Below are 13917 nucleotides of genomic sequence, written 5' to 3'. Positions count from 1 at the left end.
CAGAGTATGGAAATCTTATGACAGTGAGAGCACGTTAAGACTCATGAAGCACTAACAGTACAGGAAACCTAAAGCCTGTGTCTACATTACAGGGAAAACTATAGTAAACAACTGGCTCAGGATATCAAACAGAACAGGGAAGGATAAACAACTGGCTCAGGATATCAAACAGAACAGGGAAGGATAAACAACTGGCTCAGGATATCAAACAGAACAGGGAAGGATAAACAACTGGCTCAGGATATCAAACAGAACAGGGAAGGATAAACAACTGGCTCAGGATATCAAACAGAACAGGGAAGGATAAACAACTGGCTCAGGATATCAAACAGAACAGGGAAGGATAAACAACTGGCTCAGGATATCAAACAGAACAGGGAAGGATAAACAACTGGCTCAGAACAGGAGTTATCTTCATGGCGCACATAAGATCACATCCCCTCCATTCGGTTTTCAGGTCGAGTTCCTAATGGGAGAAAAGATTCTGTCCACTCAGATCACATGAATTCATTCCTTTTTAAAAACAAACCATGTATTTTAAGGCATTTATTCTCATCAAGTTAGTCTTTGGTAGTCGACAAACTTCAACAGTTGTTTTGCAACTGGATTATATACAGTATTACATCATGATATATATCAAATACACACCACAGGGTTTCCATCGTTGCACTACTCTATCATCCCCCAGGCGGGCTGCCATCATCCCCCCAGGCGGGCTGCCATCATCCCCCCAGGCGGGCTGCCATCATCCCCCCAGGCGGGCTGACATCATCCCCCCAGGAGGGCTGACATCATCCCCCCAGGAGGGCTGACATCATCCCCCCAGGCGGGCTGCCATCATCCCCCCCAGGCGGGCTGCCATCATCCCCCCCAGGCGGGCTGCCACTACCATAGTGGAATGTACCAACTGGTGTAGAATAGTAGGGCTATAGTAGGGCTATATTCAAGGTACATGTAGAACGTCCCACCCATGTGGAAGCTAGGTGAATTGCAACATCTAGGCTGCATTCCAAACCCCTACCCCGCATCCCATTTCCCTGTAACATGGTGGTTAGTGCTATCTGGGTTTCAGGGAACGTCCCTAACCATAACACTTACCTAACCTTGACCATTTTAAATTTTCAACTTCAATGGGGTAACGTTAGAGTTATATTCTCAGGACCTATTGTCGTTATGGCTAGACTGTACTAGGATATCGGATAGCATGGACAATGGTGGTGGATGTCCAAAGGACCCCGGATAACAATTCACTTTCAGTTTCGTCCAACTTTCAACAGCCGTAAAAAAAAAAATGTTACTGAAAATATATTTTATAGCGATTTGGATGGTTTCTCACACACATTATTGTTTTCTCACAAACTGAAATTGAGTGTAGAATTTTATCACCTGGAAATGACTGAGCGATTTCTACATTGGCCGCTTCCCCCAATCTGCCATTTCTCGTTGATGACCACGCCTCTTAGTGACGCTGACGTCAGGAGGGTGAAGCTTCCCCCAATCTGCCATTTCTCCTTGATGACCACACCTCTTAGTGACACCGACGTCAGGAGGGTGAAGCTTCCCCGTCTTCACAACATAAACTAGCTTTTCCTGTCAACTAGAAAGTCTGCAGTTTAGAATGCGTTGTTGTATCCTTTAACATTATTTTCCATATCGTCGGTCATTTCCCAGGAGGCAAATAAACCCAGAGAGTATTGATCAATCAGAGGATGCTTTAAAGGGGAAAAACGTATCTTTAAGAAAATATGTTAATCAATCATACTTTGGGATATAAGGCTACCTACAGGTTCATAATTAACAGAGGGGTATAAGGCTACCTACAGGTTCATAATTAACAGAGGGGTATAAGGCTACCTACAGGTTCATAATTAACAGAGGGGTATAAGGCTACCTACAGGTTCATAATTAACAGAGGGGTATAAGGCTACCTACAGGTTCATAATTAACAGAGGGGTATAAGGCTACCTACAGGTTCATAATTAACAGAGGGGTATAAGGCTACCTACAGGTTCATAATTAACAGAGGGGTATAAGGCTACCTACAGGTTCATAATTAACAGAGGGGTATAAGGCTACCTACAGGTTCATAATTAACAGAGGGGTATAAGGCTACCTACAGGTTCATAATTAACAGAGGGGGAGCCCAATAATTGTTTAAAATAGTCCTGAGGACCAGCAGAGCCATGGGGAGATAGAATAACTCCAGGTCACACTGACTACTGGGGTGGTGATGAGAGACAAAATGGAGGACATTTAGGAGCACAGGGCGAATTAAATTCCAGACAGGTGTCAGGTCTCTCCTCTCCCTTGGTCAGGTCTTAACAGAAAGCACCAGGTCAGAATGCTTTCTCTAAGGTCCTCAGCAGTTCTGCTCCCAGAGTGCTGATCTAGGATCAGTTCTGTCTTTCAGATCGTAAGGAATGAGATTACATGGAAAGTGGACAACCTTAAGCCCAGATCAGCACTCTGGAATGTGAGGCGCTGTATGAACACGGGCCCAGGTCAGAATGTGTTCCTCAGGTCAGGCTCTTCAGAAGTTCTGCTGTCTGCGTTTCTTGGCGTCCATTGCGTCGAGGATGGGTTGTCTCTTGGCGGTGTAGCGCCGGCGCAGCTCCTCGATCTCTCTCTCCATCATGGGGTCCAGAGCCGTCAGACGCAGCTGCAGCTCCTCAAAGTCAAGGTTCTTCAGCTGCTTAGACAGAGAACACACACACACACACACACAGAACACACACACACAGAGAGACACACACACAGAGAGACAGACACACAGAGAGACACACACACAGAGAGACACACACACAGAGACACACACAGAGAGCACACACAGAGAGCACACACAGAGAGCACACACAGAGAGCACACACACACACACACACACACACACACACACACACACACAGAGAGCACGCACACACACACACACACACGGAGAAAGGCAACTTTAGAACACAGCACAACATAAATCACTGTGTCAGTTAGGAAGTAAAGACCAAGGGACGGACAGGGATGATGTCATGTGACTATTGATCACACAGATATCACATGACTATTGATCACACAGATAATGTCACATGACTATTGATCACACAGATAATGTCACATGACTATTGATCACACAGATAATTAGATTCCTATTGATCAGAGATGACATCACATGATGATTAATCAGAGATAATATTACATTCCTATTGATCACAGACATGCCACCAGGGGTCTTTTCACAGTCCCCAAATCCAGAACAAATTCAAGAAAGCGTACAGTATTACATAGAGCCCTTATTGCATGGAACTCCCTTCCATCTCATACTGCTCAAATAAACAGCAAACCTGGTTTAACAAAACTAATAAAGCAACACCTCACGACACACTGCCTCTCCCCTATTTGTCCTAGATAGTTTGTGTGTATGTATTGATATGTGGGCTACGTGTGCCTTTAAAAAACGTTTTGTAGTTCTGTCCTTGAGCTGTTCTTGTCTATTAATGTTCTGTATTATGTCATTTGATGTTTTGTGTGGAACCCCAGGAAGAGTAGCTGCTGCTTTTGCAACAGCAAATGGAGATCCTAATAAAAAAACAAATACCACTTTTTAAATGTATTTATCAGTATATGTTATGTACGCATGTACACTACCGGTCAAAAGTTTGGACACACTTACTCATTCAAGGGCTTTCTACATTGTAGAATAATAGTGAAGAAATCAAAACTATGAAATAACACATATAGAATCATGTAGAGTAACCAAAAAAAGTGTTAAACAAATCAAAATATATTTTATATTTGAGATTCTTCAAAGTAGCCACCCTTTGCCTTGATGACAGCTTTGCACACTCTTGCCATTCTCTCAACCAGCTTCACCTGGAATGCTATTCCAACAGTCTTGAATGAGTTCCCACATATGCTGAGCACTTGTTGTCTGCTTTTCCTTCACTCTGAGGTCCAACTCATCCCAAACCATCTTAATTGAGTTGAGGTTGGGTGATTGTGGAGGCCAGGTCATCTGATGCAGCACTCCATCACTCTCCTTCTTGGTCAAATAGCCTTTACACAGCCTGGAGGTGTGTTGGGTCATTGTCCTGTTGAAAAACAAATGATAGTCCCACGAATTCCAAACCAGATGGGATGGCGTATCGCTGCAGAATGCTGTGGTAGCCATACTGGTTAAGTGAGCCTTTAATTCTAAATAAATCACAGACAGTGTCACCAGCAAAGCACCCCCACACCTCCTCCTTCATGCTTTACGGTGGGAACCACACATGCGGAGATCATCCGTTCACCTACTCTGAGTCTCACAAAGACACGGTGGTTGGAACCAAAAAACTAACATTTGGACTCATATGTACTTGGTCTTTTACCAAATAGGGCTATCTTCTGTATACCAAACCTACCTTGTCACAACACAACTGATTGGCTCAAACACATTAAGGATAGAAATTCCACAAATTAATTTAACAAGGCACACCTGTTAATTAAAATGCATTCCAGGTTACTACCTCATGAAGCTGGTTCAGAGAATGCCAAGAGTGTGCAAAGCTGTCATCAAGGCAAAGCTTGACTACTTTGAAGAATCTCAAACACTTTTATGGTTACTACATGATTCCGTATGTGTTATCTCATAGTTTTGATGTCTCCACTATTATTCTACAATGTAGAAGTAGTCAAATAAAGAAAAACCCTGGAATGAGTAGGTGTGTCCAAACTTTTCACTGGTACTGTAGTTCTATAGATGGTTCTACATGTTGTTCTATATGTAGTTCCATGGATGGTTCTATATGTAGTTCCATGGATGGTTATATATGTAGTTCTATATGTAGTTCTATGGATGGTTCTATATGTAGTTCTATGGATGGTTCTATATGTAGTTCTATGGATGGTTCTATATGTTGTTCTATATGTAGTTCTATGGATGGTTCTATATGTAGTTCTATGGATGGTTCTATATGTAGTTCCATGGATGGTTCTATATGTAGTTCCATGGATGGTTCTATATGTAGTTCCATGGATGGTTCTATTTGTAGCTCTATATGTAGTTCTATATGTAGTTCCATGGATGGTTCTATATGTAGTTCCATGGATGGTTCTATATGTAGCTCTATATGTAGCTCTATATGTAGTTCCATGGATGGTTCTATATGTAGTTCCATGGATGGTTCTATATGTAGCTCTATATGTAGCTCTATATGTAGATCTATGGATGGTTCTATATGTAGTTCTATGGATGGTTCTATATGTAGTTCCATGGATGGTTCTATATGTAGTTCTATAGATGGTTCTATATGTAGTTCTATGGATGGTTCTATATGTAGTTCCATGGATGGTTCTATATGTAGTTCCATGGATGGTTCTATATGTAGTTCCATGGATGGTTCTATATGTAGTTCCATGGATGGTTCTATATATATAGTTCCATGGATGGTTCTATATGTAGTTCCATGGATGGTTCTATATGTTGTTCTATGGATGGTTCTATATGTAGTTCCATGGATGGTTCTATATGTAGTTCCATGGATGGTTCTATATGTAGTTCCATGGATGGTTCTATATGTAGTTCTATGGATGGTTCTATATGTAGTTCTATATGTAGTTCTATGGATGGTTCTATATGTTGTTCTATATGTAGTTCTATGGATGGTTCTATATGTTGTTCTATATGTAGTTCTATGGATGTTCTATATGTAGTTCCATGCATGGTTCTATATGTAGTTCTATGGATGGTTCTATATGTAGTTCTATATGTAGTTCTATGGATGGTTCTATATGTTGTTCTATATGTAGTTCTATGGATGGTTCTATATGTTGTTCTATATGTAGTTCTATGGATGGTTCTATATGTAGTTCCATGCATGGTTCTATATGTAGTTCTATGGATGGTTCTATATGTAGTTCTATGGATGGTTCTATATGTTGTTCTATATGTAGTTCTATGGATGGTTCTATATGTAGTTCTATATGTAGTTCTATGGATGGTTCTATATGTAGTTCCATGGATGGTTCTATATATAGTTCCATGGATGGTTCTATATGTTGTTCTATGGATGGTTATATATGTAGTTCTATATGTAGTTCTATGGCTGGTTCTATATGTTGTTCTATGGATGGTTCTATATGTAGTTCCATGGATGGTTCTATATGTTGTTCTATATGTAGTTCCATGAATGGTTCTATATATAGTTCCATGGATGGTTCTATATGTTGTTCCATGGATGGTTCTATATGTTGTTCTATATGTAGTTCTATGGATGGCTCTATATGTAGTTCTATGGATGGTTCTATATGTAGTTCTATATGTAGTTCTATGGATGGTTCTATATGTAGTTCCATGAATGGTTCTATATATAGTTCCATGGATGGTTCTATATGTTGTTCCATGGATGGTTCTATATGTTGTTCTATATGTAGTTCTATGGATGGCTCTATATGTAGTTCTATGGATGGTTCTATGTGTAGTTCTATGGATGGTTCTATATGTAGTTCTATGGATGGCTCTATATGTAGTTCTATGGATGGCTCTATATGTAGTTCTATGGATGGCTCTATATGTAGTTCTATGGATGGCTCTATATGTAGTTCTATGGATGGTTCTATATGTAGTTCTATGGATGGTTCTATATGTAGTTCTATGGATGGCTCTATATGTAGTTCTATGGATGGCTCTATATGTAGTTCTATGGATGGCTCTATATGTAGTTCTATGGATGGCTCTATATGTAGTTCTATGGATGGCTCTATATGTAGTTCTATGGATGGTTCTATATGTAGTTCTATGGATGGTTCTATATGTAGTTCTATGGATGGTTCTATATGTAGTTCTATGGATGGGTGATTAGGTGTAACTCACAAAGTCAAAGTCTCCGTCCTGAGGAACCTTCCAGTTGTCGGGGAAGACGTTCTTAGCCTGGCTGATGTGATAGGCTGGTTCCTGCTGCTGGTTATGGTTATAGCTCTCCTGTTGGACCTTATTAGAGTCCTGCTTGTCAAAGTAGTCCATGAAGGAGGGTCTCAGGGCCTGCTGGGGGGTGGGGTATCCTAATAGAGACAAGGAAACATGTACTTTACTCTTCCTAATGAATAACAAAACCACACGGTGTGGAGGGAGGTAGAGCTAGGCATGATGGAGTAATAAACACATGTTAAAGGAATACTTCTGGATCATTATGTCTCTGTGTCCAGTATGAAGGAAGGTGGAGGTAGTTTCTATGTCTCTGTGTCCAGTATGAAGGAAGGTGGAGGTAGTTTCTGTGTCCAGTAGGAAGGAAGGTGGAGGTAGTTTCTATGTCTCTGTGTCCAGTATGAAGGAAGGTGGAGGTAGTTTATGTGTCTCTGTGTCCAGTATGAAGGAAGGTGGAGGTAGTTTCTGTGTCCAGTATGAAGGAAGGTGGAGGTAGTTTCTATGTCTCTGTGTCCAGTATGAAGGAAGGTGGAGGTAGTTTCTATGTCTCTGTGTCCAGTATGAAGGAAGGTGGAGCTAGTTTCTGTGTCTCTGTGTCCAGTATGAAGGAAGGTGGAGCTAGTTTCTGTGTCCAGTATGAAGGAAGGTGGAGGTAGTTTCTATGTCTCTGTGTCCAGTATGAAGGAAGGTGGAGCTAGTTTCTATGTCTCTGTGTCCAGTATGAAGGAAGTTGGAGGTAGTTTCTGTTGCTCTGTGTCCAGTATGAAGGAAGGTGGAGGTAGTTTCTATGTCTCTGTGTCCAGTATGAAGGAAGGTGGAGCTAGTTTCTATGTCTCTGTGTCCAGTATGAAGGAAGGTGGAGGTAGTCTCTATGTCTCTGTGTCCAGTATGAAGGAAGGTGGAGCTAGTTTCTATGTCTCTGTGTCCAGTATGAAGGAAGGTGGAGCTAGTTTCTATGTCTCTGTGTCCAGTATGAAGGAAGGTGGAGGTAGTTTCTGTGTCTCTGTCCAGTATGAAGGAAGGTGGAGCTAGTTTCTATGTCTCTGTGTCCAGTATGAAGGAAGGTGGAGGTAGTTTCTGTGTCTCTGTGTCCAGTATGAAGGAAGTTGGAGGTAGTTTCTATGTCTCTGTGTCCAGTATGAAGGAAGTTGGAGGTAGTTTCTGTGTCTCTGTGTCCAGTATGAAGGAAGGTGGAGGTAGTTTCTGTGTCTCTGTGTCCAGTATGAAGGAAGGTGGAGGTAGTTTCTGTCTCTGTGTCCAGTATGAAGGAAGGTGGAGGTAGTTTCTGTGTCCAGTATGAAGGAAGGTGGAGGTAGTTTCTGTGTCCAGTATGAAGGAAGGTGGAGGTAGTTTCTGTGTCTCTGTGTCCAGTATAAAGGAAGGTGGAGCTAGTTTCTATGTCTCTGTGTCCAGTATGAAGGAAGGTGGAGGTAGTTTCTGTGTCTCTGTGTCCAGTATGAAGGAAGGTGGAGGTAGTCTCCATGTCTCTGTGTCCAGTATGAAGGAAGGTGGAGCTAGTTTCTATGTCTCTGTGTCCAGTATGAAGGAAGTTGGAGGTAGTTTCTGTGTCTCTGTGTCTCTGTGTCCAGTATGAAGGAAGGTGGAGCTAGTTTCTATGTCTCTGTGTCCAGTATGAAGGAAGGTGGAGGTAGTTTCTGTGTCTCTGTGTCCAGTATGAAGGAAGGTGGAGGTAGTCTCTATGTCTCTGTGTCCAGTATGAAGGAAGGTGGAGCTAGTTTCTATGTCTCTGTGTCCAGTATGAAGGAAGGTGGAGCTAGTTTCTATGTCTCTGTGTCCAGTATGAAGGAAGGTGGAGGTAGTTTCTGTGTCTCTGTCCAGTATGAAGGAAGGTGGAGCTAGTTTCTATGTCTCTGTGTCCAGTATGAAGGAAGGTGGAGGTAGTTTCTGTGTCTCTGTGTCCAGTATGAAGGAAGTTGGAGGTAGTTTCTATGTCTCTGTGTCCAGTATGAAGGAAGTTGGAGGTAGTTTCTGTGTCTCTGTGTCCAGTATGAAGGAAGGTGGAGGTAGTTTCTGTGTCCAGTAGGAAGGAAGGTGGAGGTAGTTTCTATGTCTCTGTGTCCAGTATGAAGGAAGGTGGAGGTAGTTTATGTGTCTCTGTGTCCAGTATGAAGGAAGGTGGAGGTAGTTTCTGTGTCCAGTATGAAGGAAGGTGGAGGTAGTTTCTATGTCTCTGTGTCCAGTATGAAGGAAGGTGGAGGTAGTTTCTATGTCTCTGTGTCCAGTATGAAGGAAGGTGGAGCTAGTTTCTGTGTCTCTGTGTCCAGTATGAAGGAAGGTGGAGCTAGTTTCTGTGTCCAGTATGAAGGAAGGTGGAGGTAGTTTCTATGTCTCTGTGTCCAGTATGAAGGAAGGTGGAGCTAGTTTCTATGTCTCTGTGTCCAGTATGAAGGAAGTTGGAGGTAGTTTCTGTTGCTCTGTGTCCAGTATGAAGGAAGGTGGAGCTAGTTTCTATGTCTCTGTGTCCAGTATGAAGGAAGGTGGAGCTAGTTTCTATGTCTCTGTGTCCAGTATGAAGGAAGGTGGAGGTAGTCTCTATGTCTCTGTGTCCAGTATGAAGGAAGGTGGAGCTAGTTTCTGTGTCTCTGTGTCCAGTATGAAGGAAGGTGGAGGTAGTTTCTGTGTCTCTGTGTCCAGTATGAAGGAAGGTGGAGGTAGTTTCTGTCTCTGTGTCCAGTATGAAGGAAGGTGGAGGTAGTTTCTGTGTCCAGTATGAAGGAAGGTGGAGGTAGTTTCTGTGTCCAGTATGAAGGAAGGTGGAGGTAGTTTCTGTGTCTCTGTGTCCAGTATAAAGGAAGGTGGAGCTAGTTTCTATGTCTCTGTGTCCAGTATGAAGGAAGGTGGAGGTAGTTTCTGTGTCTCTGTGTCCAGTATGAAGGAAGGTGGAGGTAGTCTCCATGTCTCTGTGTCCAGTATGAAGGAAGGTGGAGCTAGTTTCTATGTCTCTGTGTCCAGTATGAAGGAAGTTGGAGGTAGTTTCTGTGTCTCTGTGTCTCTGTGTCCAGTATGAAGGAAGGTGGAGCTAGTTTCTATGTCTCTGTGTCCAGTATGAAGGAAGGTGGAGGTAGTTTCTGTGTCTCTGTGTCCAGTATGAAGGAAGGTGGAGGTAGTCTCTATGTCTCTGTGTCCAGTATGAAGGAAGGTGGAGCTAGTTTCTATGTCTCTGTGTCCAGTATGAAGGAAGGTGGAGCTAGTTTCTATGTCTCTGTGTCCAGTATGAAGGAAGGTGGAGGTAGTTTCTGTGTCTCTGTCCAGTATGAAGGAAGGTGGAGCTAGTTTCTATGTCTCTGTGTCCAGTATGAAGGAAGGTGGAGGTAGTTTCTGTGTCTCTGTGTCCAGTATGAAGGAAGTTGGAGGTAGTTTCTATGTCTCTGTGTCCAGTATGAAGGAAGTTGGAGGTAGTTTCTGTGTCTCTGTGTCCAGTATGAAGGAAGGTGGAGGTAGTTTCTGTGTCTCTGTGTCCAGTATGAAGGAAGGTGGAGGTAGTTTCTGTCTCTGTGTCCAGTATGAAGGAAGCTGGAGGTAGTTTCTGTGTCCAGTATGAAGGAAGGTGGAGGTAGTTTCTGTGTCCAGTATGAAGGAAGGTGGAGGTAGTTTCTGTGTCTCTGTGTCCAGTATGAAGGAAGGTGGAGGTAGTTTCTGTGTCTCTGTGTCCAGTATGAAGGAAGTTGGAGGTAGTTTCTGTTGCTCTGTGTCCAGTATGAAGGAAGGTGGAGGTAGTTTCTATGTCTCTGTGTCCAGTATGAAGGAAGGTGGAGCTAGTTTCTATGTCTCTGTGTCCAGTATGAAGGAAGGTGGAGGTAGTCTCTATGTCTCTGTGTCCAGTATGAAGGAAGGTGGAGCTAGTTTCTATGTCTCTGTGTCCAGTATGAAGGAAGGTGGAGCTAGTTTCTATGTCTCTGTGTCCAGTATGAAGGAAGGTGGAGGTAGTTTCTATGTCTCTGTGTCCAGTATGAAGGAAGTTGGAGGTAGTTTCTGTGTCTCTGTGTCCAGTATGAAGGAAGGTGGAGGTAGTTTCTGTGTCTCTGTGTCCAGTATGAAGGAAGGTGGAGGTAGTTTCTGTGTCCAGTATGAAGGAAGGTGGAGGTAGTTTCTGTGTCCAGTATGAAGGAAGGTGGAGGTAGTTTCTGTGTCCAGTATGAAGGAAGGTGGAGGTAGTTTCTGTGTCTCTGTGTCCAGTATGAAGGAAGGTGGAGCTAGTTTCTATGTCTCTGTGTCCAGTATGAAGGAAGGTGGAGGTAGTTTCTGTGTCTCTGTGTCCAGTATGAAGGAAGGTGGAGGTAGTCTCCATGTCTCTGTGTCCAGTATGAAGGAAGGTGGAGCTAGTTTCTATGTCTCTGTGTCCAGTATGAAGGAAGTTGGAGGTAGTTTCTGTGTCTCTGTGTCTCTGTGTCCAGTATGAAGGAAGGTGGAGCTAGTTTCTATGTCTCTGTGTCCAGTATGAAGGAAGGTGGAGGTAGTTTCTGTGTCTCTGTGTCCAGTATGAAGGAAGGTGGAGGTAGTTTCTGTGTCCAGTATGAAGGAAGTTGGAGCTAGTTTCTATGTCTCTGTGTCCAGTATGAAGGAAGGTGGAGGTAGTGTCTATGTCTCTGTGTCCAGTATGAAGGAAGGTGGAGGTAGTTTCTGTGTCCAGTATGAAGGAAGGTGGAGCTAGTTTCTATGTCTCTGTGTCCAGTATGAAGGAAGGTGGAGGTAGTTTCTATGTCTCTGTGTCCAGTATGAAGGAAGGTGGAGGTAGTTTCTATGTCTCTGTGTCCAGTATGAAGGAAATTGGAGGTCGTTTCTATGTCTCTGTGTCCAGTATGAAGGAAGGTGGAGCTAGTTTCTGTGTCCAGTATGAAGGAAGGTGGAGCTAGTTTCTGTGTCCAGTATGAAGGAAGGTGGAGGTAGTTTCTATGTCTCTGTGTCCAGTATGAAGGAAGTTGGAGGTAGTTTCTGTGTCCAGTATGAAGGAAGTTGGAGGTAGTTTCTGTGTCCAGTATGAAGGAAGTTGGAGGTAGTTTCGTGAGCCGCAAAGACTGGAAGCCTATGGGTATCTGCTAGCATTATGGGTATCTGCGAGCATTCTAGCTGTTCCCATATACTTCCAAGTGATTGCGCTAACGCTAGTTAGCAACTTCCTTCAAACTGTACGCAGAAACATAAAAATGGTTTCCACAAGTTCATCTGACTCTGGGGAAGCAGATTAAGGGCCTCATTGCCAAAATCCTGATGTATCCCTTGAATATAATATTTTTCAAACTGTAAAGGTTTATATCTAGGAGGAATAGATAAGGTTTTAAAATATACTGAACAAAAATATAAAACGCAACATGTAAAGTGTTTCATGAACTGAAATAAAAGATCCCAGAAATGTTACACAATGCACAAAAAGCTAATTTCTCTCAAATGTTGAGCACAAATTTGTTTATATCCCTGTTAGTGAGCCTTTTTTTTGTTGCCAAGATAATCCATCCACCTGACAGGTGTGGCATATCAAGAAGCTGATTAAACAGCATGATTATGACACTGGTGCACCTTGCGCTGGGGACAATAAAAGGCCACTAAAATGTGCAGTTTTGTCACAACACAATGCCAAAGATATCTATATTTTTGAGGGAGTGTGCAACTGGCATGCTGCCTACAGGAATGTCCACCAGAGCTGTTGCCAGATAATTGAAAGTTAATTTCTCTACCACAAGCCGCCTCCCATATTGTTTTAGAGAATTTGGCAGTACGTCCAACCGGCATCACAACCGCAGACCACATGTAACCACGCCAGCCCAGGACCTCCACATCTGGCTTCTTCACCTGCGGAATATTCTGAGACCAGCCACCCGGACAGCTGATGGCAGGACCTGGCTCCCCAGTGGGTAGGCCTATGGCTGCGCCCCTGCCCAGTCTTGTGAAATCCATAGATTAGGGTCTAATGAAGTTATTTCAATTGACTGACTTCCTTATATGAACTGTAACTCAGGAATTGTTGTATTTTGCGTTTATATATTTGTTTACAGTAGCAACATTACTATACTAAAGACAGATAAAGCTACAGGACGGAGCTTGGGGCTTTAAGTCTTTCTCCATGTGCATCTTGTCTCAAATCAAATAAAAATGTATCACAAAAACTAGATCATGTCAGCTACAGCACTACGCTGACAGCTCACTATAATAAATATAACTAAATATAATATAAATATTACTAAATATAACTAAATATAACAAATATAATAAATAATAAATATAACTAAATATAATACATAATATAATAAATATTACTAAATATAACTAAATATAATATAATAAATATGACTAAATATAACTAAATATAATACATATTACTAAATATAATACATATTACTAAATATAATACATATAATATAATAAATATTACTAAATATAACTAAATATAATACATATTACTAAATATAATACATATAATATAATAAATATTACTAAATATAACTAAAGATAATAAATATAACTAAATATAATAAATATAATATATATTACTAAATATAACACATATAATATAATAAATATAACTAAATATAATACATATTACTAAATATAATACATATTACTAAATATAATACATATAATATAATAAATATTACTAAATATAACTAAATATAATACATATTACTAAATATAATACATATAATATAATAAATATTACTAAATATAACTAAAGATAATAAATATAACTAAATATAATAAATATAATATATATTACTAAATATAACACATATAATATAATACATATTACTAAATATAACACATATAATATAATAAATATAACTAAATATAACACGTATAATAAATATAACTAAATATAATACATATAATATAATAAATATTACTAAATATAACTAAATATAATACATATTACTAAATATAATACATATAATATAATAAATATTACTAAATATAACTAAATATAATAAATATAACTAAATATAATAAATATAATAAATATTACTAAATATAACACATATAATATAATACATATTACTAAATATAACACATATAAT

The 13917-nt window shown here is 40.7% G+C and overlaps 1 protein-coding gene across 3 annotated transcripts in view; it reads right to left on the bottom strand.

The window, feature by feature from the left end:
- Positions 1–531: 531 nt before the first annotated feature.
- The window catches only part of LOC115190950 (serine/threonine-protein kinase 3), a 22001-nt gene continuing 8615 nt past the window's right edge, over positions 532–13917 (bottom strand). The window contains exons 10-12 of one of the 3 annotated variants that reach the window (XR_003877487.1): positions 6839–7026; positions 1818–2692; positions 532–1780 (exon numbers count right to left, since the gene is read on the bottom strand). Coding sequence is in view for 2 of the 3 variants with exons in the window: in XM_029748990.1 (XP_029604850.1) it covers positions 2531–2692; positions 6839–7026 (350 nt within the window). In the remaining variant the exon portion in view is untranslated. Of the gene's footprint in view, positions 2693–6838; positions 7027–13917 lie in introns of all 3 variants that reach the window. The other 2 variants (XM_029748990.1, XM_029748992.1) reach the window with 2 other exon arrangements.

The sequence above is a fragment of the Salmo trutta genome, unplaced genomic scaffold (assembly GCF_901001165.1).
Source record: "Salmo trutta unplaced genomic scaffold, fSalTru1.1, whole genome shotgun sequence".
NCBI lineage: Eukaryota > Metazoa > Chordata > Actinopteri > Salmoniformes > Salmonidae > Salmo > Salmo trutta.
Note: the sequence above shows the minus strand (reverse complement) of the source record. Positions and strands in the feature narration are given on the sequence as shown.